Consider the following 22362-nt stretch of genomic DNA (forward strand, 5'->3'; position numbering starts at 1 on the left):
GAATAGAACAAAACAGACTCAACTGTTTGAGAGGCAGCAGTAAATGGTGATTCAATGACATTTCTTTTAATATTTCCTCCACGTCTTGAGGGGAAGAGCAGCATCAACTGACTTAGTACAGACCCGGAGGGAACTCTGTGGCCACGGAAGAACTGTACAAGAGGCGGACGGGGAGTCAAGGGCCTTGGCTGCCTCCAGCGAGACTAAGACCCTCAGCTTACAGGCGGGAGACTCTCGTGGCAGGATAACGGAGTTCACTCTGTTTGCCAGAAATTTGGATAAGATTTTAACATATAACCTGAAGCAATGATATAGAATTCTATAAAACTCACAAAGTGTGGGGCCCTTTCCCGGTTTTGGGATAACTACTACAAGTGGCTCAGCCATGGAGCGAGGGAGAGATCCTGCCTCAAATGCTTCACCGTATAGTTTCCACAACATAGGGGCCAGAAGGTCGGCATCACATATAGAATTCAGCCGGTAGGCCGTCAGTTCCAAGTGATTTACAGTTAGGGAAAGCCTCAATAGTCTCAGCAATTTCTAGTTCAGCAATGGGGCAAGCAAGGACGGCGCTGTCCTCAGGGGATAGGGAGGGGATGGTAAGGGAGGAAAGGTATTCAACTCTCTCAGGCTGTTACAGTGGTGAAGTACAAGGTAGCGTAGGATTTGCTGAAGGCATCGATGATCTCCCTAGGACAATCCCTCAGAACCTGAACCACAGTCCACCCATTCCATACGAGCAAGCGACGATCCGCACGGTCCCCAAGTTGCTTTGTTTAGAGAAGAACAAACTTCTCTTCACCTTGTCAGTCATTAAAGTCCAGTAGGTCCACAGGACATGGCGCCAGTTATGTAGGGGCTGTTCAGAACGATCACGAACATAGTCCAATTCAGTCTGTAATGTTCCTAGTTCTGGTGCAATCGTCCTAGAGGCAAGGCCTCTCTGTAGGTCATGTATGGCTTTGGACGTGGTTACCCTGATAAAAGCCTTGATAGCACCCCAGGGGTCCAGAACACTATCATCCGGGTGCAATGGGTGCGAAAAAAGAAAGACCAGTGTTGGGAGAAATATGCAGGCGGTGGCAGGATGGTGAGCCAGAAAGGATTAAGCTTCCATGTGGGGTGGGGAGGGTGTAACCCCCAAAGCAGCACAACAAGAAATGGGGTAAGAGAGCTATGTGGAGTCAGTCCCTAGGAGGAGAACAACGAGGGGAGCAGCCCAACCATACAGGAGTACCAAAGGCTTGCTCTCCATCGATGATGTGAATACTAGAAGGGTATAGCACAGCGGACTTCAGCTTAGCTTCCCGCAAGCGTTTCGAGACATGCACGTATTTAGCCCACTTTTTCTGGACATCGATGGAGAAGTCATAACTTTGTCTACCTTCAAGCTGTCGCTTTCCATGGATAGTAGGAGAACGGCATCCTAATCCCTATAATCCAGGAGCATGGCGATGAATGTGCGCAGGGCAGTACCAGGCGGAGATGGTTTAGGAAATATACGGTGAGCCGTCTCTAGCACAAAGGAGGAAAAGCTGTCACTCCCATAGGTGCAGATAAGCAGATTTTCCAGGAAAGCCACTGGGTCGGCCTTCAGAGCCCTCAGGAAAGGCAATGAAGCCGAGGGAAAGTTGATTAAATATGTCAGGTCGAGCAACAGTTACAGCACAGGTATGGGGAGGACCATGCAGGGGGGACCAGTGCGCCCCTTGGCAAGGCTCCAGGTAGATTCAGAAGCACTAACTTGCGACAGCAAATAGTTAAAAGGATCTGGTGTGAAGGAGTGGGACAAACAGTAGTAAGGCAGTGTAGTCAGGGTGGAGAGGCCAGAGAAGATAGCAAGCATCCATCTCCAGGAGGCCGCAGATGCACAGAGAATCCATACAGGGCTGCTACTGCAATGTGGTCCAAGGCCCCAGACAGCAGAGGTAGTGACATGGTCTCAGGGCCGCTGCTGGTCCCCCTGCTTGAGCTAGGAATGATCCCAAAGGTCCAGGTCCCTCAGGGAAGGGGGAAGTCCAGGCACCTGATTAGGCCTAGGGATCCCCAGGGCTGGGTAGGCCACACAGTTTAGGCCAAGGCTTTAGAGGCCTAATTGGCCACCACTGGATCCGGCTGTTTGGAGGCCGGCCGACTGAATATCTGGACAGCAGGGCACTCATAGTGGGGTCTATAGACTGTCCAGGGTCCCTCATAAGCTGTGGGAGCTGGGGGGGGGGCTCAGGTTTCGATCCAGCTGAGGGTGCTTTAACGCCAGGTGTCGGATCTAATTGAGGGCAGGGATTTAGGCCACAGGTAGGCCAGAGAGGAAGGAGATATCACTGGAACCCCAAGGGCTTCCATCATGGGGGGTCTAGTGGGACTGTGTTCAAGGGCCCGCCCATTTTCCTATCAAAAGGGGGGCCTGAGGAGCTCACAGTGCCCACTAAACCCCCCATGGTAGGTCCCTATATGAGGAAAAAAAAATCTGTACTCACTTTCCGACTTCTTCTCCGCGGATCCATCTTCTGACCTTGCGGCCACGTGACGTCACATTGTATGCGGCGCCCTTATAATATGTTGCCCCGCTGCCGCAACACCGCCACGCCATAGTGATGCGCCTGGACTGGAAGAGCAGAAGACGGAGCCACGAGGAGAAGAAGCTGAAAGGTCAGTATAAAGGGGCCGTCTGGCAGGACAATTCATTAAAGGGGGGCATCTGCTGTGAACTGGGAGGACTGATTGTGGACTGGTGGGGCTATCTATATACTGAGTGGGCACGTGCAGGGGCTATCTATATACTGAGACGGCACGGACCAGAACTATCTATATACTAAGTGGGCACTGGCAGGGGCTATCTATATACTAAGTGGGCAGGGGCTATTTATATACTGAGTGGGCACGGGCTGGAACTATCTATATTCTGAGTGGGCATGGGCAGGGGCTATCTATATACTGAGTGGGCAAGGGCAGGGGCTACCTATAGATAGATAGATAGATAGATAGATAGATAGATATGATATAGATAGATATGATATAGATAGATAGATAGATAGATAGATAGATGGAAAAAATTAGAGCCAATTGTCCTTCAATGGTTCTTCCATCACATCCATAAATAACTTGAGTTCTAGTAATTGCTCTACTCACTTTTTGAAGCAATGAGCTGCGGACATCACCCACTGGCTGGAGATCAGGCTGCCCCCACATATATGGGACCCCTGATAGCGCAGGCTGACCTGCCAGGGCCATTCTCCATCCAGAGCGTCTGTGCCCCCGACTATCCTGCCGGAGACCAGCGGAGAGCCGCACGCACCCCCCGAGGAGGAGGAGGAGGTATTTATGAATGTGGTTGTCTTAATGGATGTGGTTGTGTTGTTGGATGAGGCTGTGATGATGGGTGAGGTTGTGTTGATGGATGGGGTTGTGTTGATGGGTGAGGCTGTGATAATGGGTGAGGTTGTGTTGATGGGTGAGGTTGTGTTGTTGGATGAGGTTGTGTTGATGGGTGAGGCTGTTATAATGGGTGAGGTTATGTTGATGGATGAGGTTGTGTTGATGGATGAGGTTATGTTGATGGATGAGGTTGTGTTGATGGATGAGGTTGTGTTGATGGATGAGGTTATGTTGATGGATGAGGTTGTGTTGATGGATGAGGTTATGTTGATGGATGAGGTTGTGTTGATGGATGAGGTTATGTTGATGGATGAGGTTGTGTTGATGGATGAGGTTGTGTTGATGGATGAGGTTGTGTTGATGGATGAGGTTGTGTTGATGAGTGAGGCTGTGATAATGGGTGAGGTTGTGTCGATGGGTGAGGTTGTGTTGATTGGTGAGGTTGTGTTGATGGGTGAGGTTGTGTTGATTGGTGAGGTTGTGTTGATGGGTGAGGTTGTGCTGATGGGTGAGGTTGTGCTGATGGATGTGGTTGTGTTGATGGGTGAGGTTGTGTTGTTGGATGAGGTTGTGTTGTTGGATGAGGTTGTGTCTATGGATGAGGTTGTGATAATTGAGGTAAATGAACAAGCTGTAAAATAAAAAATAACAAGTAAATCGCAGTTAATGTTGTGGCTTCATTATATCCTTTTAATCCTTCAACACAGAAAATGTAATTTTAAAAAAACATTGGCCAAAAATAAAAAGTCCATGTACAGATGGACATTGTAGGTACATGAACCACAATCAATGTTTTAAGAATAAGAATTTTTTGAAACCCGATCATTGACTTACCAATGAAGAAGCATATGAGTAGCACTGAAGACATTGTCTCGTCTCTGCTCCACAAGCCGAAGCCCATGTCCTCGGTGAAGAGCACGTACTGCACTGACAGACCTTGTTGTGTGGTATATTTGGTCATATTTTGTCACAACCCCTTCCCGTGCAACAAACATTATACATATTTTGAACCTTCATCTAAATCACATGACATAAGAATCCAGAAAGACGAGTTTTGGTTAAAAATTCTATAAACATGTCATCAAGATGTCTGTATCACTTCCTTCTACGGCAGAAGTAGATCTGGTGGATCTGATGGGACGTCTACCATAGTCATCAGTAAGCCGTGTCCTGCTCTCTACTCCTTCTGTATCCTGGGTTTACTGTCTATTTCCTTACTCTTTTTAATGTGTTATAAATTTCCCAAATTTTTTGGAATTTGGTGAAAGACTGAGGCCCCTTCCACACTCGTGAGTGTGATGCAATGAACTCGCATCACACTTGCAATGCGTGTTGCTTGGATTGCACGGGCCGAACGCGGCAAAAACGGAAATGAACTGACATGCTGAGTTCAGTTCCTGTTTGCCGCGTTCTGGCTGTGCGATCCGTGTGATCCGAGCAGCACATGTTGCAAGTTTGATGCGAGTGTGGAAGGGGCCTAAGCACCATGGATAGGGAGAGGGCAAACCTCTAGAAGACGTCCAGGACCTGCATAGGAGGAGCAGAACCTGGTTGCATCATTTTTTTTCAGTATCCATTTGTATCCATTTGTATCAGTGTCTGCGTCAGTACTCCGTCTTTGGACCATGCACATGGTGCAGTGCAGGGGGCGCCAGATTCATGAAGACCGGACACCAGAACACAGTCATCTGCCGCCCCCTGCACACTCCACAGGACCCTACACATAATACGGACTGACCAAGTTCTCATGCCAGTGATTATAGAAATATTTGCATTTTTTTTTTTTGCTAACATTGGGGCAGATTTACTTACCCGGCCCATTCGCGATCCAGCAGCGCGTTCTCTGCGGTGGATTCGAACCTTTCCGGCGATTCACTAAGGTAGTTCCTCCGCCGTCCACCAGGTGGCGCTGCTGCGCTGAAGTCCGCCGAGGTCCGCCAGAGAGCACGATCCTATTCTTGGTGCAGGTAAGCGCGTATCCAGCGACACTTTTTCTTTTTTAAATGCGGCGTTTTTTCAGAATCCGTCGGGTTTTCGTTCGGCCAAACCCCCCCCCCCCCCCCGATTTCCGGCACGTGCATGCCGGCGCCTATGTGCCACAACCCGATCGCCAAAATCCTGGGGCAATTCAGGAAAAATCGGCGCAAATCGGGAATATTCGGGTAAAACGTCAGGAAACTGCGAATTGGGCCCTTAGTAAATGACCCCCTTTGTGTACCGAAAGCTTCAGAATTTCAACATTTCTTACACATCTTCATGCTGTAAAACTTTTGACATCTTATTTAGCAGTCACCAGAGTTGATAGAGGGTTACAACATTCCCTCCACTTCATGTCACCAATCTGGGACACTTAAAAAATGTAATTGAACTTTTTATGTCTGAATTTTTTTTTCTTTTTGTTTTTGAGGTCATTAACCCATTGTTTATAAAACCAAGAGAAGTAACAATAACAAAAAGAGGGAAAATCAAAACATTGGGGCAAATGTATCTTTGTTCTGGTGTATTTATCGTTGGGTTGTGCCTTGTACTAATTGAAGTTTGGGACTTTTGTTGTGTGTTGAATCTCTGGATTTGGGTTTTTCAGGGTTTGTGTAATGTGTTTTTTTTTTGCGACACCCCTGCAACATAATTTAAAAATAATAAAATTCATCTTACGAGTGTTACATAGCGAAAAAGAAAATGATATAAAAACACAGAATGAGCTTTTTCAAATTTTCATTGGCCGAGCAGCTTGGACTATTTTTGGCTGCACCATTGTACAGGTTTTGTCTGGTTCCAGTCACAGTCCAGATAAATCCTTCGGCACCTGCAATATTCTTCCATGTTACAAGGTTCACTCACTGAACGTGTTCATGTTTTGGTTGTAGGTTTTGGTTCTGCCATGTTCTGCCCCTGCTCTCCTGGAGCTGCAGATCACTTCGCCTTCCCTAAAATTATTTTAGCACCTGGACAAAAGATTCATTTCACATCAACATCACATCTGGGGCCGAGCAGCCTCCAGAACCTCCAGAACCTGACAAAGCAGCCAGCGGCATTTCCCCCAGGATAGTCGCTTCCTGATGACATCACAAGGAGCGGTGATCTTAGAGAGAATGATGTCACGCATGTGCCAAAAGCATTTACATGCCGCCAGCTCTGATTGTGTGTTTTATCGATGGGTTTTTACTTTAAGATTCCCAAACCAAGCTTTAGTTCAAAGTTTGGTTGAACATGGCAAATGCAGACCTGATCCCTATCAATATTTGGTTAGTGATGGCCATGGTAGAGAGCATGGAGCAAGAAGAACATAGCTCCACTCTCCCTGTAGTGGCTGGAAGCTGTAACTACACATAACACTTCTTTATATGTCAAAGGCACCTGACCCTGTAGTTGCAGCTTCTGACCACTTAAAGAGTAACTAAAACGTTACTGACAAAATATAGTGTGAGCACAGCTGGAGAGAGCGTGAGACAACGATTCCAACGCTACCTGGATCATGCTGATGGCTTCTTCCTATCCTGAGATATATCTGACATAATTTCTTATAAAACCATATCCTCCTGAAGTGGGCGGAACTTCCTGGTGGGGACATCAGCTAAGGGCACTGAGGCCTGAGCTCCGAGGGCATTTACATGATTCAGGACAGCATGTTTGTAATTGGACGACTTGAAGCATGTAATGAGTCAGATTCTTGTGACGTCAGATTCTTGCCCTGCACCCCCACTCCACACCAATGGAGGGTGCCGTGATCACCCTTACTAAAGATGGCCGCTCGTGTCCCCCTGCTGGAAATATTGTGCCCTGTGTCAGATAGATTCTTCCCAGACCGTCCCTTCCGGTCATTGTGTTACCTTTACCCTGATCTACACAGCGATCTGCACCTTCTTCATTCATCTCCATGTCTGGCGAATATCCGGATTTATCATTCTCTAAGTATAACTGACGTGAAGAGATGATGGGTAAGCGGTGGGACCTCATATTATCATATGTGAAATATAGAACAATAGAATCTATAAGTCAGGAACTTGATGGGCGTCTTCCCTCCTTGTTACAGCGACAACACATTTCAGTAGATTTTATTGTTGGATATTAAAGGAGAACATTCTAGACATGACAGATACTGAAACGTTTCTGTTATTACGAAATATTGTTCCTATTTTATGTGTCCCCTGGAGCCTGATCACCTCTATGCGCCATCTTCTGTCTATATCTGGTATTGCAGCTGCATAATATCTGCCTGGAAGGAATGGTTTATATCATTGACCAATTATGAGGTGTTGCGGTGTACGCCCGACGGGTTACAGAGGGTGCACCTGGACTGGTGGAGGATGTTTGGAGGCGGAAGGGGTTAATTCCACGGTGCACTTTAAGGGGAGGGGGTTTGTTGCAGGGCACTTTCCTCCCCCTCTCTCTTGACTGCCGCACTCAAGGAAGCAGTCCCTCCTTAATGTATTGGTTGTTTTTTTTACTGTTTTTGTATATTTTTATTTGTTTTTCAATAGCTCTGAAGTCACAGCGGGTGGAGATGTGAGATTGCTGCTTTGCTCATCTGACCGACTTGCCATCTGGGAGTTCAGATGGGCATAGTGCAATCCCGAGCCATTTACAGTCGCATGGAGAGTTCTTTCACCTAAAGTGCCTATTGTTTTTCAATAATGTTTTGAAATTGTTAAATATTATTTGTTAATAAATGCTGTTATATGTTATACGGGTCACTACGGGTAATTGAATGCTGTTCGTAAAGTGCCAGTTCAAGCCATATATTTAAGGTGGGGTTAAGTTAATCATTCCACCAGTCTTATTAAATGTCAATTCCACCTTTAACAAAGTTCCTGGTTGGGTGGCCTCAACTCTCCGCCCCCAGGTGAAGTTCATAACCCCCCCCCTCCCCCGCTTCTGTGGCTGGAAAGTTCTGGACCTTCCAGAGAGATTGTGTCTGAGGCCTGCTGTCCAAACACATTGGGGGTCATTTACTAAGGGCCCGATTCACGTTTTCCCGACGTGTTACCCGAATATTTCCAATTTGCGCCAATTTCCCCTGAATTGCCCCGGGATTCTGGCGCACGCGATCGGATTGTGGCGCATCCGCGCTGGCATGTACGCGACGGAAATCGAACAAAACCCGACGGATTGGGAAAAACCGCCGCATTTAACAAAAAAAAAAATCTGTTGCGGAGCTTGCACTTACCTTCACTCAACCCTGCCTGCAGCTAAGACCTGCCTAAACCCTGCTGCTAAACTTCTCCAGTCTGAATCTGCAGAACCCAGGCTGTGAGCACCCTTCGGCAGATAAATGCAAGCAGATACCTTGGACCTGGACTGATTGGACTGGTACCATGACCTGTAGCCTTTGCTGTGTTTATGTTCTGGAATAAAAAGGAGCCATGAGTTGATGTTTGGCATCTCTTGTCTCTGTGTGATCCCTGAAGCTGCTTAGATCAATGACCTCCCTTCTACCATCTAACCAGGGATCCTCTTACACCTTTACATCGGAGGCGCCTCAGGGAGAACTACCATCCATCCGCAGCATCTCCTCTTTCTTGAAACCCACCTGTAAAACACCGTTCCGGCGTGGACAAGGTCTCTTCCAACTGGACCAAGTGGCCATGACCAAGTCAGCGCTAGCCACTCAGTTACCAGTGGAGTCCAGCTATCCCCAAGACTTAGGTCAGTCCCCGGTGGGGATGTTATTTTCTTGACACCAATGTTTGCCATGTTCCATGTGTTTTCCAGGGACAGTCTCCTGTCAGCACTCTCACGCTGCTCACTGTAATGGGTCTCAATACTGTATGAGGAGCCACAAGCTCGATGGTCACTAGAGGGAAGATTTGATGATAATTACAAGCCTAATCACTGGAGGTCACAGATGATCCTCAATTTTATGGGACAATCAAGTCTTTATTTGATATAAGAAAACAAATACAGAAAGACGTTTTACATTATGTCCAAAAAACTGGGCACCACCAAACCCACTATGAAAAGTCCCAGGGGTATTTGATGTCTCCTTCCAGCTGAGGTTGAGTTTTGTTGAGTCTCGGTCGTCAAGGTGAAGGTCGGAGATGTTACTGGTGTCTTTTGTGTTATGACTGTGTCCACATTGACCGTGGTGGCATTGACTTGTAATTCGGAAACCTGGTTCTTCATGGTTACTGTGGTCACATTGACAGCGTCGGCATCGACTTCTAACTCGGAAGCTTCGAGATCTGATTTCTCTCGGATCCAGTAGGTAAAATTGCTGACTTTGGTGTAGACTCCGGGTTTATTGGGTTGGGCACAACCATCACCCCAGCTCACAACTCCCACCAGAAGCCATTTTCCATCAGTTTCACATGCCAAGGGTCCGCCGGAATCCCCCTGTAGGATGCAATATAGTTATAATTCCAGGAGAACTCCACAATGGATGACCATCCCCCCCTTCCCCCCGTAGAGACAAGGGCTCACCTGGCAGCCATCTTTCTTGCCTTCAGGGTAGCCGGCGCAGATCATGTCTTTTTGAACATATTCGGGGGGGAATGAGAGGTTGAAAGCCACTTGGAACATCTTATCACATTCTGTATAATTAATGAGCGGAAGCTCCACCTCCTGTAACGTGAACGGGGCCGGAAGTGTCTCTGAAATCAAGGAAAAGGTCGGTCAACAGGGACGTATTTGGTGTAAGTGCTGCCCTAGGCACTTATAGGGCTTACGCCCCCTATAGGTGGCATCAAGCTATTGCATATCCATACATAATCCATACACCCTTCGTGTTCCTAGAAGAGCAGTTCCTGTGTTATGCAATCAATTGTACCGGGCGTCTTAAAGACAAGGCTATTGCAGTATATGGTATAAGACTTAAGGGTTGAAGTACCCTGGGAGCCAAATAAAATAGTCATTTTCCCTAATTTTTCAGTTTTGGCGCACGTGATCGGATTTCGGCGCAATCCCGCCGGCTTTCACACGACAGAAATCGGGGGGCGTGGCCGGACAACCCGACGGGTTCAGAAAAACCGCAGAATTTAAAAAATGAAATGTGTTGCGAGATCAGCACTTACATGTACCGGGAAGAAGAAGGTGAACTTCGGGGACCTGAGCGGAGAAGCGACACCTGCAGGATATGGGGCGCATGACCTTAGTGAATCCCGGCAGAACCCGAAACATCAGAGAACGCGCTGCTGGATCGCAACTGGACCGGGTAAGTAAATGAGCCCCATTGAGTACAGGCAGTCCCCTGGTTACATACAAGATAGGGCCCATAGGTTTGTTCTTAAGTTGAATTTGTAGTCGAAAGTGTATATTTTATAATTGTAGCTCCAGACAAAAAAAAATTTTTGTCCCAGTGACAATTGGAGTTTCAAAATTTTTTGCTATAATGGGACCAAGGATTATCCATAAAGCTTCATTACAGACACCGCACAGCTGATCATTGCAGCCTGGGACTATAGTAACATCCAGAGAGGTCACCAGAGGTCAGAGGGGGCTGAGGGGTCACAGGGGGCAGAGGGGTCACCAGGGGGCAGAGGGGTCCGTCTGTAACTAGGGGTCGTCTGTAAGTCGAGTGTCATTAAGTAGGGGACCGCCTGTATCGCAAATGTCTGGATCTATCAAACTATAAAAACAACAATTCCTGGTGGTAAAACTCTTCAATAATAATAAAAGCAGCAAAATTGTCCAAAATACGACTTTTTTCCCATTTTACAAGACATAAAAAGTCATCACAAAGGTTGTACAGTAAAAATGGCAGCGATAAAAATGTAAACTCATCCCCGAACCAATGATATCAGACACAGATCTGGAGGAGTCTGAGAGTTATTAGCATCAGAAAGGAGAAGAATGTTTTTTTTGCATGTTATACCTGTATATACACACACATTCCATGTTATACCTGTATATACACACACATTCCATGTTATACCTGTATATACACACACATTCCATGTTATACCTGTATATACACACACATTCCATGTTATACCTGTATATACACACACATTCCATGTTATACCTGTATATACACACACATTCCATGTTATACCTGTATATACACACACATTCCATGTTATACCTGTATATACACACCCATTCCATGTTATACCTGTATATACACACACATTCCATGTTATACCTGTATATACACACCCATTCCATGTTATACCTGTATATACACACCCATTCCATGTTATACCTGTATATACACACCCATTCCATGTTATACCTGTATATACACACCCATTCCATGTTATACCTGTATATACACACCCATTCCATGTTATACCTGTATATACACACCCATTCCATGTTATACCTGTATATACACACCCATTCCATGTTATACCTGTATATACACACCCATTCCATGTTATACCTGTATATACACACCCATTCCATGTTATACCTGTATATACACACCCATTCCATGTTATACCTGTATATACACACCCATTCCATGTTATACCTGTATATACACACCCATTCCATGTTATACCTGTATATACACACCCATTCCATGTTATACCTGTATATACACACCCATTCCATGTTATACCTGTATATACACACCCATTCCATGTTATACCTGTATATACACACCCATTCCATGTTATACCTGTATATACACACCCATTCCATGTTATACCTGTATATACACACCCATTCCATGTTATACCTGTATATACACACCCATTCCATGTTATACCTGTATATACACACCCATTCCATGTTATACCTGTATATACACACACATTCCATGTTATACCTGTATATACACACACATTCCATGTTATACCTGTATATACACACACATTCCATGTTATACCTGTATATACACACACATTCCATGTTATACCTGTATATACACACACATTCCATGTTATACCTGTATATACACACACATTCCATGTTATACCTGTATATACACACACATTCCATGTTATACCTGTATATACACACACATTCCATGTTATACCTGTATATACACACACATTCCATGTTATACCTGTATATACACACACATTCCATGTTATACCTGTATATACACACACATTCCATGTTATACCTGTATATACACACACATTCCATGTTATACCTGTATATACACACACATTCCATGTTATACCTGTATATACACACACATTCCATGTTATACCTGTATATACACACACATTCCATGTTATACCTGTATATACACACACATTCCATGTTATACCTGTATATACACACACATTCCATGTTATACCTGTATATACACACACATTCCATGTTATACCTGTATATACACACACATTCCATGTTATACCTGTATATACACACACATTCCATGTTATACCTGTATATACACACACATTCCATGTTATACCTGTATATACACACACATTCCATGTTATACCTGTATATACACACACATTCCATGTTATACCTGTATATACACACACATTCCATGTTATACCTGTATATACACACACATTCCATGTTATACCTGTATATACACACACATTCCATGTTATACCTGTATATACACACACATTCCATGTTATACCTGTATATACACACATTCCATGTTACACCTTGTGGGGAATTGCTCAGGTAGGCGTCTGGTAGTAGTAGTGCAGGAAGCAGGGACACGCAGGGTTAAAGTCCAAATAAAGTGTTTTATTCACACTTCAAAAACAACATAAATTCAGCCTTGGTTTTGACACATATAAAGCAACAAAATAAACCTGCCCGGCCGGGCACTGCCTAATACAATATCAGGTCCTAGCTATACGGGTACCAGGCTGCCGGGCACACGCTCTGGGCCAGCAGTAGTACAGGAGGCGCTCAGTTACCTTCACTGTGTGAACACGGTCCAGCCTTCAGCTCTCCAGGTAATGCCTCCCCTACTGCCCCTCTGGCCTGCAGATTATATCAGGCTCTAACGAGGCCTGTGACCCGCCCCTGTGACCCTGCACCTGTGACCCGCCCCTGTGACCCGCCCCTGTGACCCGCCCCTGTGATCCGCTCCTGTGACCCGCCCCTGTGACCCGCCCCTGTGATCTGCACCTGTGACCCGCCCCTGTGATCTGCCCCTGTGACCCGCCCCTGTGACCCGCCCCTGTGATCTGCACCTGTGACCCGCCCCTGTGACCTGCCCCTATGGGCTATACAAAATCCCAGGAGCGAAGCCCGGGTGGAGTAGGAGTCCCACCACCAGCCTACCCCCTACTCCATAATAAGCCGCCCAGTACGGACATTACAGAGGCGTCTATGCTAGCGGCCAACACAGAGCAAACAGACTATTCCTGCTTATCACATGTCTGCATTAACCCTTGGGTTACTGCAGACAAGCCCAGGGCTTTTACCACACACCCCTTATCCGCCTGTATGACAGATAGCGGTTCTCCCACACAACACCTCTCACTTTCTCACATCCCCTCCCCCTCAGTTCAGACCCACCGGGGCGAACTCCTGACATTAAGCAATGCGTCCGGGACAAGGCATCCGCATTGCTCTGTAGTTTCCCGGCTCTGTGCTCCACCGTGAGACTGAAATTTTGGAGGGACAAGAACCACCTAGTGACCCCGGCGTTCCGCTCTTTAGTTCTACTCATCCAGGTTAGAGGAGAGCAGTCAGTTATGAGACGGAACTGTCGTCCCAGCAAGTAGGACCGTAGGGACTCTAATGCCACTTTATCACCAGACATTACTTCTACACGATACTGTAATTTCTCCCTGCTGGCGTGAGCCTCCTGCTCAGGTAGGTAATGGGGTGTTCCTCTTTCTGCTCAGGTAAGTAATGGGGTGTTCCTCTTCCTGCTCAGGTAGGTAATGGGGTTTTCCTCTTCCTGCTCAGGTAGGTAATGGGGTGTTCCTCTTCCTGCTCAGGTAGGTAATGGGGTTTTCCTCTTCCTGCTCAGGTAGGTAATGGGGTTTTCCTCTTCCTGCTCAGGTAGGTAATGGGATGTTCTTCTTCCTGCTCAGGTAGGTAATGGGGTGTTCCTCTTCCTGCTCAGGTAGGTAATGGGGTGTTCCTCTTCCTGCTCAGGTAGGTAATGGGGTGTTCCTCTTCCTGCTCAGGTAGGTAATGGGGTGTTCCTCTTCCTGCTCAGGTAGGTAATGGGGAGTTCCTCTTCCTGCTCAGGTAGGTAATGGGGTGTTCTTCTTCCTGCTCAGGTAGGTAATGGGGTGTTCCTCTTCCTGCTCAGGTAGGTAATGGGGTGTTCCTCTTCCTGCTCAGGTAGGTAATGGGGTGTTCTTCTTCCTGCTCAGGTAGGTAATGGGGTTTTCCTCTTCCTGCTCAGGTAGGTAATGGGGTGTTCCTCTTCCTGCTCAGGTAGGTAATGGGGTGTTCCTCTTCCTGCTCAGGTAGGTAATGGGGTGTTCCTCTTCCTGCTCAGGTAGGTAATGGGGTGTTCTTCTTCCTGCTCAGGTAGGTAATGGGGTGTTCTTCTTCCTGCTCAGGTAGGTAATGGGGTGTTCCTCTTCCTGCTCAGGTAGGTAATGGGGTGTTCTTCTTCCTGCTCAGGTAGGTAATGGGGTGTTCCTCTTCCTGCTCAGGTAGGTAATGGGGTGTTCTTCTTCCTGCTCAGGTAGGTAATGGGGTGTTCCTCTTCCTGCTCAGGTAGGTAATGGGGTGTTCCTCTTCCTGCTCAGGTAGGTAATGGGATGTTCTTCTTCCTGCTCAGGTAGGTAATGGGGTGTTCCTCTTCCTGCTCAGGTAAGTAATGGGGTGTTCCTCTTCCTGCTCAGGTAGGTAATGGGGTTTTCCTCTTCCTGCTCAGGTAGGTAATGGGGTGTTCCTCTTCCTGCTCAGGTAGGTAATGGGGTTTTCCTCTTCCTGCTCAGGTAAGTAATGGGATGTTCTTCTTCCTGCTCAGGTAGGTAATGGGGTGTTCCTCTTCCTGCTCAGGTAGGTAATGGGGTGTTCCTCTTCCTGCTCAGGTAGGTAATGGGGTGTTCCTCTTCCTGCTCAGGTAGGTAATGGGGTGTTCCTCTTCCTGCTCAGGTAGGTAATGGGGAGTTCCTCTTCCTGCTCAGGTAGGTAATGGGGTGTTCTTCTTCCTGCTCAGGTAGGTAATGGGGTGTTCCTCTTCCTGCTCAGGTAGGTAATGGGGTGTTCCTCTTCCTGCTCAGGTAGGTAATGGGGTGTTCTTCTTCCTGCTCAGGTAGGTAATGGGGTGTTCCTCTTCCTGCTCAGGTAGGTAATGGGGTGTTCTTCTTCCTGCTCAGGTAGGTAATGGGGTGTTCCTCTTCCTGCTCAGGTAGGTAATGGGGTGTTCTTCTTCCTGATCAGGTAGGTAATGGGGTGTTCCTCTTCCTGCTCAGGTAGGTAATGGGGTGTTCCTCTTCCTGCTCAGGTAGGTAATGGGGTGTTCTTCTTCCTGCTCAGGTAGGTAATTGAGTGTTCCTCTTCCTGATCAGGTAGGTAATGGGGTGTTCTTCTTCCTGATCAGGTAGGTAATGGGGTGTCCCTCCTGAGAGAGGACAGCTCCTAGTCCTACATCTGAGGCATCCGTCTGCACGATAAACTCTCTCTTGAAGTTTGGCGTGATGAGGACGCGATCCACACAACGCAGACTTCAATACCTGGAAAGCCCCTTCCGCTTGTTCATTCCACCACCGTGACGGATCTTTTACCCTTCAGCAGGTCTGTCAGGGGAGCGGACACGGTGGCAAAGTTTGGTATAAACCGTCGGTAGTGCCCGACAATGCCCAGGAACGCCCTGACTTGTTTGGTGCTCACTGGTTGAGGCCAACCCTGTATAGCGTCAATCTTGTTGACCTGAGGCCTTACTATACCTCGACCGATCACATACCCCAAATAGTGTGTCTCCTCCATTCCCTGCGCACACTTCTTGGGGTTTGCGGTCAGGCCGCTGCCCTTAGAGAGTTTACTACGGCCTGTACCTCTCCCAGTCATGGCTGAAGATGATAATATCATCCAGATAGGCGGAGGCGTATCTCCTATGTGGCTTTAACACTATGTCCATTAACCGTTGAAAGGTAGCGGGGGCCCCATGAAGCCCAAACGGTAACACAACATAGTGAAAAAGGCCCTCAGGGGTAACAAAGGCTGTCTTTTCTTTAGCCCTATCTGTCAGGGGTACCTGCCAATATCCTTTAGTTAGATCCAGGGTGGTGAAGTACCGAGCACCCCCTAGTCTCTCTATAAGCTCGTCCACCCGGGGCATGGGGTAGGCATCAAACTTAGACACCTCATTCAATTTTCTAAAACCATTGCAAAATCGCAACGTCCCATCCGGTTTGGGGATTAGAACAATTGGACTGGCCCACTCACTTTTGGACTCCTCAATAACCCCTAGCTTCAGCATCTTCTGAACCTCCTCTGATACGGCTTGTCTACAAGCTTCAGGGACTCGGTACGGCCTTGATCTTACCTTTACCCCTGGCTCAGTGACAATATCATGTTTAATTACAGATGTGTAGCCTGGCAACTCTGAGAACACATCTGTATTCCTTGCTACAAACTCTCGAGCCTCTCGCTGTTGCCCTTTGGTAAGGGTATCTGTATCCGCACATCTGCATCCGGCACTGGCTTATCTGCAGCCTGTGAGGGTATCTGCTATCCGCACCTCTGCATCCGGCACTGGCTTATCTGCAGCCTGTGAGGGTATCTGCTATCCGCACCTCTGCACCCGGCACTGGCTTATCTGCCGCCTGTGAGGGTATCTGCTATCCGCACCTCTGCACCCGGCACTGGCTTATCTGCCGCCTGTGAGGGTATCTGCTATCCGCACCTCTGCACCCGGCACTAGCTTATCTGCAGCCTGTGAGGGTATCGGCTATCCGCACCTCTGCACCCGGCACTGGCTTATCTGCCGCCTGTGAGGGTATCTGCTATCCGCACCTCTGCATCCGGTACTGGCTTATCTGCAGCCTGTGAGGGTATCTGCTATCCGCACCTCTGCATCCGGCACTGGCTTATCTGCAGCCTGTGAGGGTATCTGCTATCCGCACCTCTGCACCCGGCACTGGCTTATCTGCCGCCTGTGAGGGTATCTGCTATCCGCACTTCTGCACCCGGCACTGGCTTATCTGCCGCCTGTGAGGGTATCTGCTATCCGCACTTCTGCACCCGGCACTGGCTTATCTGCAGCCTGTGAGGGTATCTGCTATCCGCACCTCTGCACCCGGAACTGGCTTATCTGCAGCCTGTGAGGGTATCTGCTATCCGCACTTCTGCATCCGGCACTGGCTTATCTGCAGCCTGTGAGGGTATCTGTATCCACACTTCTGCACCCGGCACTGGCTTATCTGCAGCCTGTGAGGGTATCTGCTATCCGCACTTCTGCACCCAGCACTGGCTTATCTGCCGCCTGTGAGTGTATCTGTATCCGCACTTCTGCACCCGGCACTGGCTTATCTGCAGCCTGTGAGGGTATCTGTATCCGCACTTCTGCACCCGGCACTGGCTTATCTGCAGCCTGTGAGGGTATCTGTATCCACACTTCTGCACCCGGCACTGGCTTATCTGCAGCCTGTGAGGGTATCGGCTATCCGCACTTCTGCACCCGGCACTGGCTTATCTGCCGCCTGTGAGGGTATCTGTATCCGCACCTTTGCACCCGGCACTGGCTTATCTGCTGCCTGTGAGGGTATCTACTATCCGCACTTCTGCATCCGGCACTGGCTTATCTGCAGCCTGTGAGGGTATCTGTATCCGCACCTTTGCACCCGGCACTGGCTTATCTGCTGCCTGTGAGGGTATCTACTATCCGCACTTCTGCATCCGGCACTGGCTTATCTGCAGCCTGTGAGGGTATCTGTATCCGCACCTTTGCACCCGGCACTGGCTTATCTGCTGCCTGTGAGGGTATCTGCTATCCGCACTTCTGCACCCGGCACTGGCTTATCTGCCGCCTGTGAGGGTATCTGCTATCCGCACCTCTGCATCCGGCACTGGCTTATCTGCAGCCTGTGAGGGTATCTGCTATGCGCACCTCTGCACCCGGCACTGGCTTATCTGCAGCCTGTGAGGGTATCTGCTATGCGCACTTCTGCACCCGGCACTGGCTTATCTGCAGCCTGTGAGGGTATCTGCTATCCGCACTTCTGCACCCGGCACTGGCTTATCTGCCGCCTGTGAGGGTATCTGCTATCCGCACTTCTGCATCCGGCACTGGCTTATCTGCAGCCTGTGAGGGTATCTGCTATCCGCACTTCTGCACCCGGCACTGGCTTATCTGCCGCCTGTGAGGGTATCTGCTATCCGCACTTCTGCATCTGGCACTGGCTCATCTGCAGCCTGTGAGTGTATCGGCTATCCGCACTTCTGCATCCGGCACTGGCTTATCTGCAGCCTGTGAGGGTATCTGCTATCCGCACTTCTGCATCTGGCACTGGCTTATCTGCAGCCTGTGAGTGTATCGGCTATCCGCACTTCTGCATCCGGCACTGGCTTATCTGCAGCCTGTGAGGGTATCTGCTATCCGCACCTCTGCACCCGGCACTGGCTTATCTGCCGCCTGTGAGGGTATCTGCTATCCGCACTTCTGCATCTGGCACTGGCTTATCTGCAGCCTGTGAGGGTATCTGTATCCGCACTTCTGCACCCGGCACTGGCTTATCTGCAGCCTGTGAGTGTATCGGCTATCCGCACTTCTGCACCCGGCACTGGCTTATCTGCAGCCTGTGAGGGTATCTGCTATCCACACTTCTGCACCCGGCACTGGCTTATCTGCCGCCTGTGAGGGTATCTGCTATCCGCACTTCTGCACCCGGCACTGGCTTATCTGCAGCCTGTGAGGGTATCTGTATCCGCACTTCTGCACCCGGCACTGGCTTATCTGCCGCCTGTGAGGGTATCTGTATCCGCACATCTGCATCCGGCACTGGCTTATCTGCCGCCTGTAAGGGTATCTGCTATCCGCACCTCTGCACCCGGCACTGGCTTATCTGCAGCCTGTGAGGGTATCTGCTATCCGCACTTCTGCACCCGGCACTGGCTTATCTGCAGCCTGTGAGGGTATCTGCTATCCGCACTTCTGCATCTGGCACTGGCTTATCTGCAGCCTGTGAGTGTATCGGCTATCCGCACTTCTGCATCCGGCACTGGCTTATCTGCAGCCTGTGAGGGTATCTGTATCCGCACTTCTGCACCCGGCACTGGCTTATCTGCCGCCTGTGAGGGTATCTGCTATCCGCACTTCTGCACCCGGTACTGGCTTATCTGCAGCCTGTGAGGGTATCTGCTATCCGCACTTCTGCACCCGGCACTGGCTTATCTGCCGCCTGTGAGGGTATCTGCTGTCCGCACCTCTGCACCCGGCACTGGCTTATCTGCCGCATGTGAGGGTATCTGCTATCCGCACTTCTGCACCCGGTACTGGCTTATCTGCAGCCTGTGAGGGTATCTGTATCCGCACATCTGCATCTGGCACTGGCTTATCTGCAGCCTGTGAGGGTATCTGCTATCCGCACTTCTGCACCCGGTACTGGCTTATCTGCAGCCTGTGAGGGTATCTGCTATCCGCACTTCTGCACCCGGTACTGGCTTATCTGCAGCCTGTGAGGGTATCTGTATCCGCACTTCTGCACCCGGCACTGGCTTATCTGCAGCCTGTGAGGGTATCGGCTATCCGCACTTCTGCACCCGGTACTGGCTTATCTGCAGCCTGTGAGGGTATCTGTATCCCCACATCTGCATCCGGCACTGGCTTATCTGCAGCCTGTGAGGTTATCGGCTATCCGCACTTCTGCACCCGGTACTGGCTTATCTGCCGCCTGTGAGGGTATCTGCTATCCGCACTTCTGCATCTGGCACTGGCTTATCTGCAGCCTGTGAGGGTATCGGCTATCCGCACTTCTGCACCCGGTACTGGCTTATCTGCCGCCTGTGAGGGTATCTGCTATCCGCACTTCTGCACCCGGCACTGGCTTATCTGCAGCCTGTGAGTGTATCGGCTATTCACACTTCTGCATCCGGCACTGGCTTATCTGCAGCCTGTGAGGGTATCTGCTATCCGCACTTCTGCACCCGGCACTGGCTTATCTGCAGCCTGTGAGGGTATCTGCTATCCGCACTTCTGCATCTGGCACTGGCTTATCTGCAGCCTGTGAGGGTATCTGCTATCCGCACTTCTGCACCCGGCACTGGCTTATCTGCAGCCTGTGAGGGTATCTGCTATCCGCACTTCTGCACCCGGCACTGGCTTATCTGCAGCCTGTGAGGGTATCTGCTATCCGCACTTCTGCACCCGGCACTGGCTTATCTGCCGCCTGTGAGGGTATCTGCTATCCGCACTTCTGCATCCGGCACTGGCTTATCTGCAGCCTGTGAGGGTATCTGCTATCCGCACTTCTGCATCCGGCACTGGCTTATCTGCAGCTTGTGAGGGTATCGGCTATTCGCACTTTTGCACACGGCACTGGCTTATCTGCCGCCTGTGAGGGTATCGGCTATTCGCACTTCTGCACCCGGCACTGGCTTATCTGCCGCCTGTGAGGGTATCTGCTATCCGCACTTCTGCACCCGGTACTGGCTTATCTGCAGCCTGTGAGGGTATCTGTATCCGCACTTCTGCACCCGGCACTGGCTTATCTGCAGCCTGTGAGGGTATCTGCTATCCGCACTTCTGCACCCGGTACTGGCTTATCTGCAGCCTGTGAGGGTATCTGCTATCCGCACTTCTGCATCCGGCACTGGCTTATCTGCAGCCTGTGAGGGTATCTGTATCCGCACATCTGCATCCGGCACTGGCTTATCTGCAGCCTGTGAGGGTATCGGCTATCCGCACTTCTGCTCCCGGTACTGGCTTATCTGCAGCCTGTGAGGGTATCTGCTATCCGCACTTCTGCACCCGGCACTGGCTTATCTGCAGCCTGTGAGTGTATCGGCTATTCGCACTTCTGCATCCGGCACTGGCTTATCTGCAGCCTGTGAGGGTATCTGCTATCCGCACTTCTGCACCCGGCACTGGCTTATCTGCAGCCTGTGAGGGTATCTGCTATCCGCACTTCTGCATCCGTCACTGGCTTATCTGCAGCCTGTGAGGGTATCTGCTATCCGCACTTCTGCATCTGGCACTGGCTTATCTGCAGCCTGTGAGGGTATCTGCTATCCGCACTTCTGCATCCAGCACTGGCTTATCTGCCGCCTGTGAGGGTATCTGCTATCCGCACTTCTGCACCCGGCACTGGCTTATCTGCAGCCTGTGAGGGTATCTGCTATCCGCACTTCTGCACCCGGCACTGGCTTATCTGCCGCCTGTGAGGGTATCTGCTATCCGCACTTCTGCACCCGGCACTGGCTTATCTGCAGCCTGTGAGGGTATCTGCTATCCACACTTCTGCACCCGGCACTGGCTTATCTGCAGCCTGTGAGGGTATCTGTATCCGCACTTCTGCACCCGGCACTGGCTTATCTGCAGCCTGTGAGGGTATCTGCTATCCGCACTTCTGCATCCGTCACTGGCTTATCTGCAGCCTGTGAGGGTATCTGCTATCCGCACTTCTGCATCTGGCACTGGCTTATCTGCAGCCTGTGAGGGTATCTGCTATCCGCACTTCTGCATCCAGCACTGGCTTATCTGCCGCCTGTGAGGGTATCTGCTATCCGCACTTCTGCACCCGGCACTGGCTTATCTGCCGCCTGTGAGGGTATCTGCTATCCGCACTTCTGCACCCGGCACTGGCTTATCTGCCGCCTGTGAGGGTATCTGCTATCCGCACTTCTGCACCCGGCACTGGCTTATCTGCCGCCTGTGAGGGTATCTGCTATCCGCACTTCTGCACCCGGCACTGGCTTATCTGCCGCCTGTGAGGGTATCTGCTATCCGCACTTCTGCACCCGGCACTGGCTTATCTGCAGCCTGTGAGGGTATCTGCTATCCGCACTTCTGCACCCAGCACTGGCTTATCTGCCGCCTGTGAGGGTATCTGCTATCCGCACTTCTGCATCCGGCACTGGCTTATCTGCAGCCTGTGAGGGTATCGGCTATTCGCACTTCTGCATCCGGCACTGGCTTATCTGCCGCCTGTGAGGGTATCGGCTATCCGCACTTCTGCACCCGGCACTGGCTTATCTGCAGCCTGTGAG

General features: G+C 49.6%; 2 protein-coding genes across 2 annotated transcripts in view; both read right to left on the reverse strand.

Annotated features, from left to right (window-relative positions):
• LOC140076279 (uncharacterized) overlaps positions 1–4316 on the reverse strand; it is a 42722-nt gene extending 38406 nt beyond the window's left edge. The window contains exons 1-2 of the mRNA XM_072122831.1: positions 4210–4316; positions 3130–4006 (exon numbers count right to left, since the gene is read on the reverse strand). Of these exons, the coding sequence (XP_071978932.1) occupies positions 3130–4006; positions 4210–4276 (944 nt within the window). The 5' untranslated portion in view covers positions 4277–4316. The remainder of the gene's footprint in view (positions 1–3129; positions 4007–4209) is intronic.
• Positions 4317–9231: 4915 nt separating this feature from the next.
• LOC140076280 (serine protease 33-like) overlaps positions 9232–22362 on the reverse strand; it is a 24165-nt gene continuing 11034 nt past the window's right edge. The window contains exons 5-6 of the mRNA XM_072122832.1: positions 9796–9965; positions 9232–9708 (exon numbers count right to left, since the gene is read on the reverse strand). Of these exons, the coding sequence (XP_071978933.1) occupies positions 9289–9708; positions 9796–9965 (590 nt within the window). The 3' untranslated portion in view covers positions 9232–9288. The remainder of the gene's footprint in view (positions 9709–9795; positions 9966–22362) is intronic.

Source organism: Engystomops pustulosus, chromosome 8, assembly GCF_040894005.1.
Source record: "Engystomops pustulosus chromosome 8, aEngPut4.maternal, whole genome shotgun sequence".
NCBI classification, from domain to species: domain Eukaryota; kingdom Metazoa; phylum Chordata; class Amphibia; order Anura; family Leptodactylidae; genus Engystomops; species Engystomops pustulosus.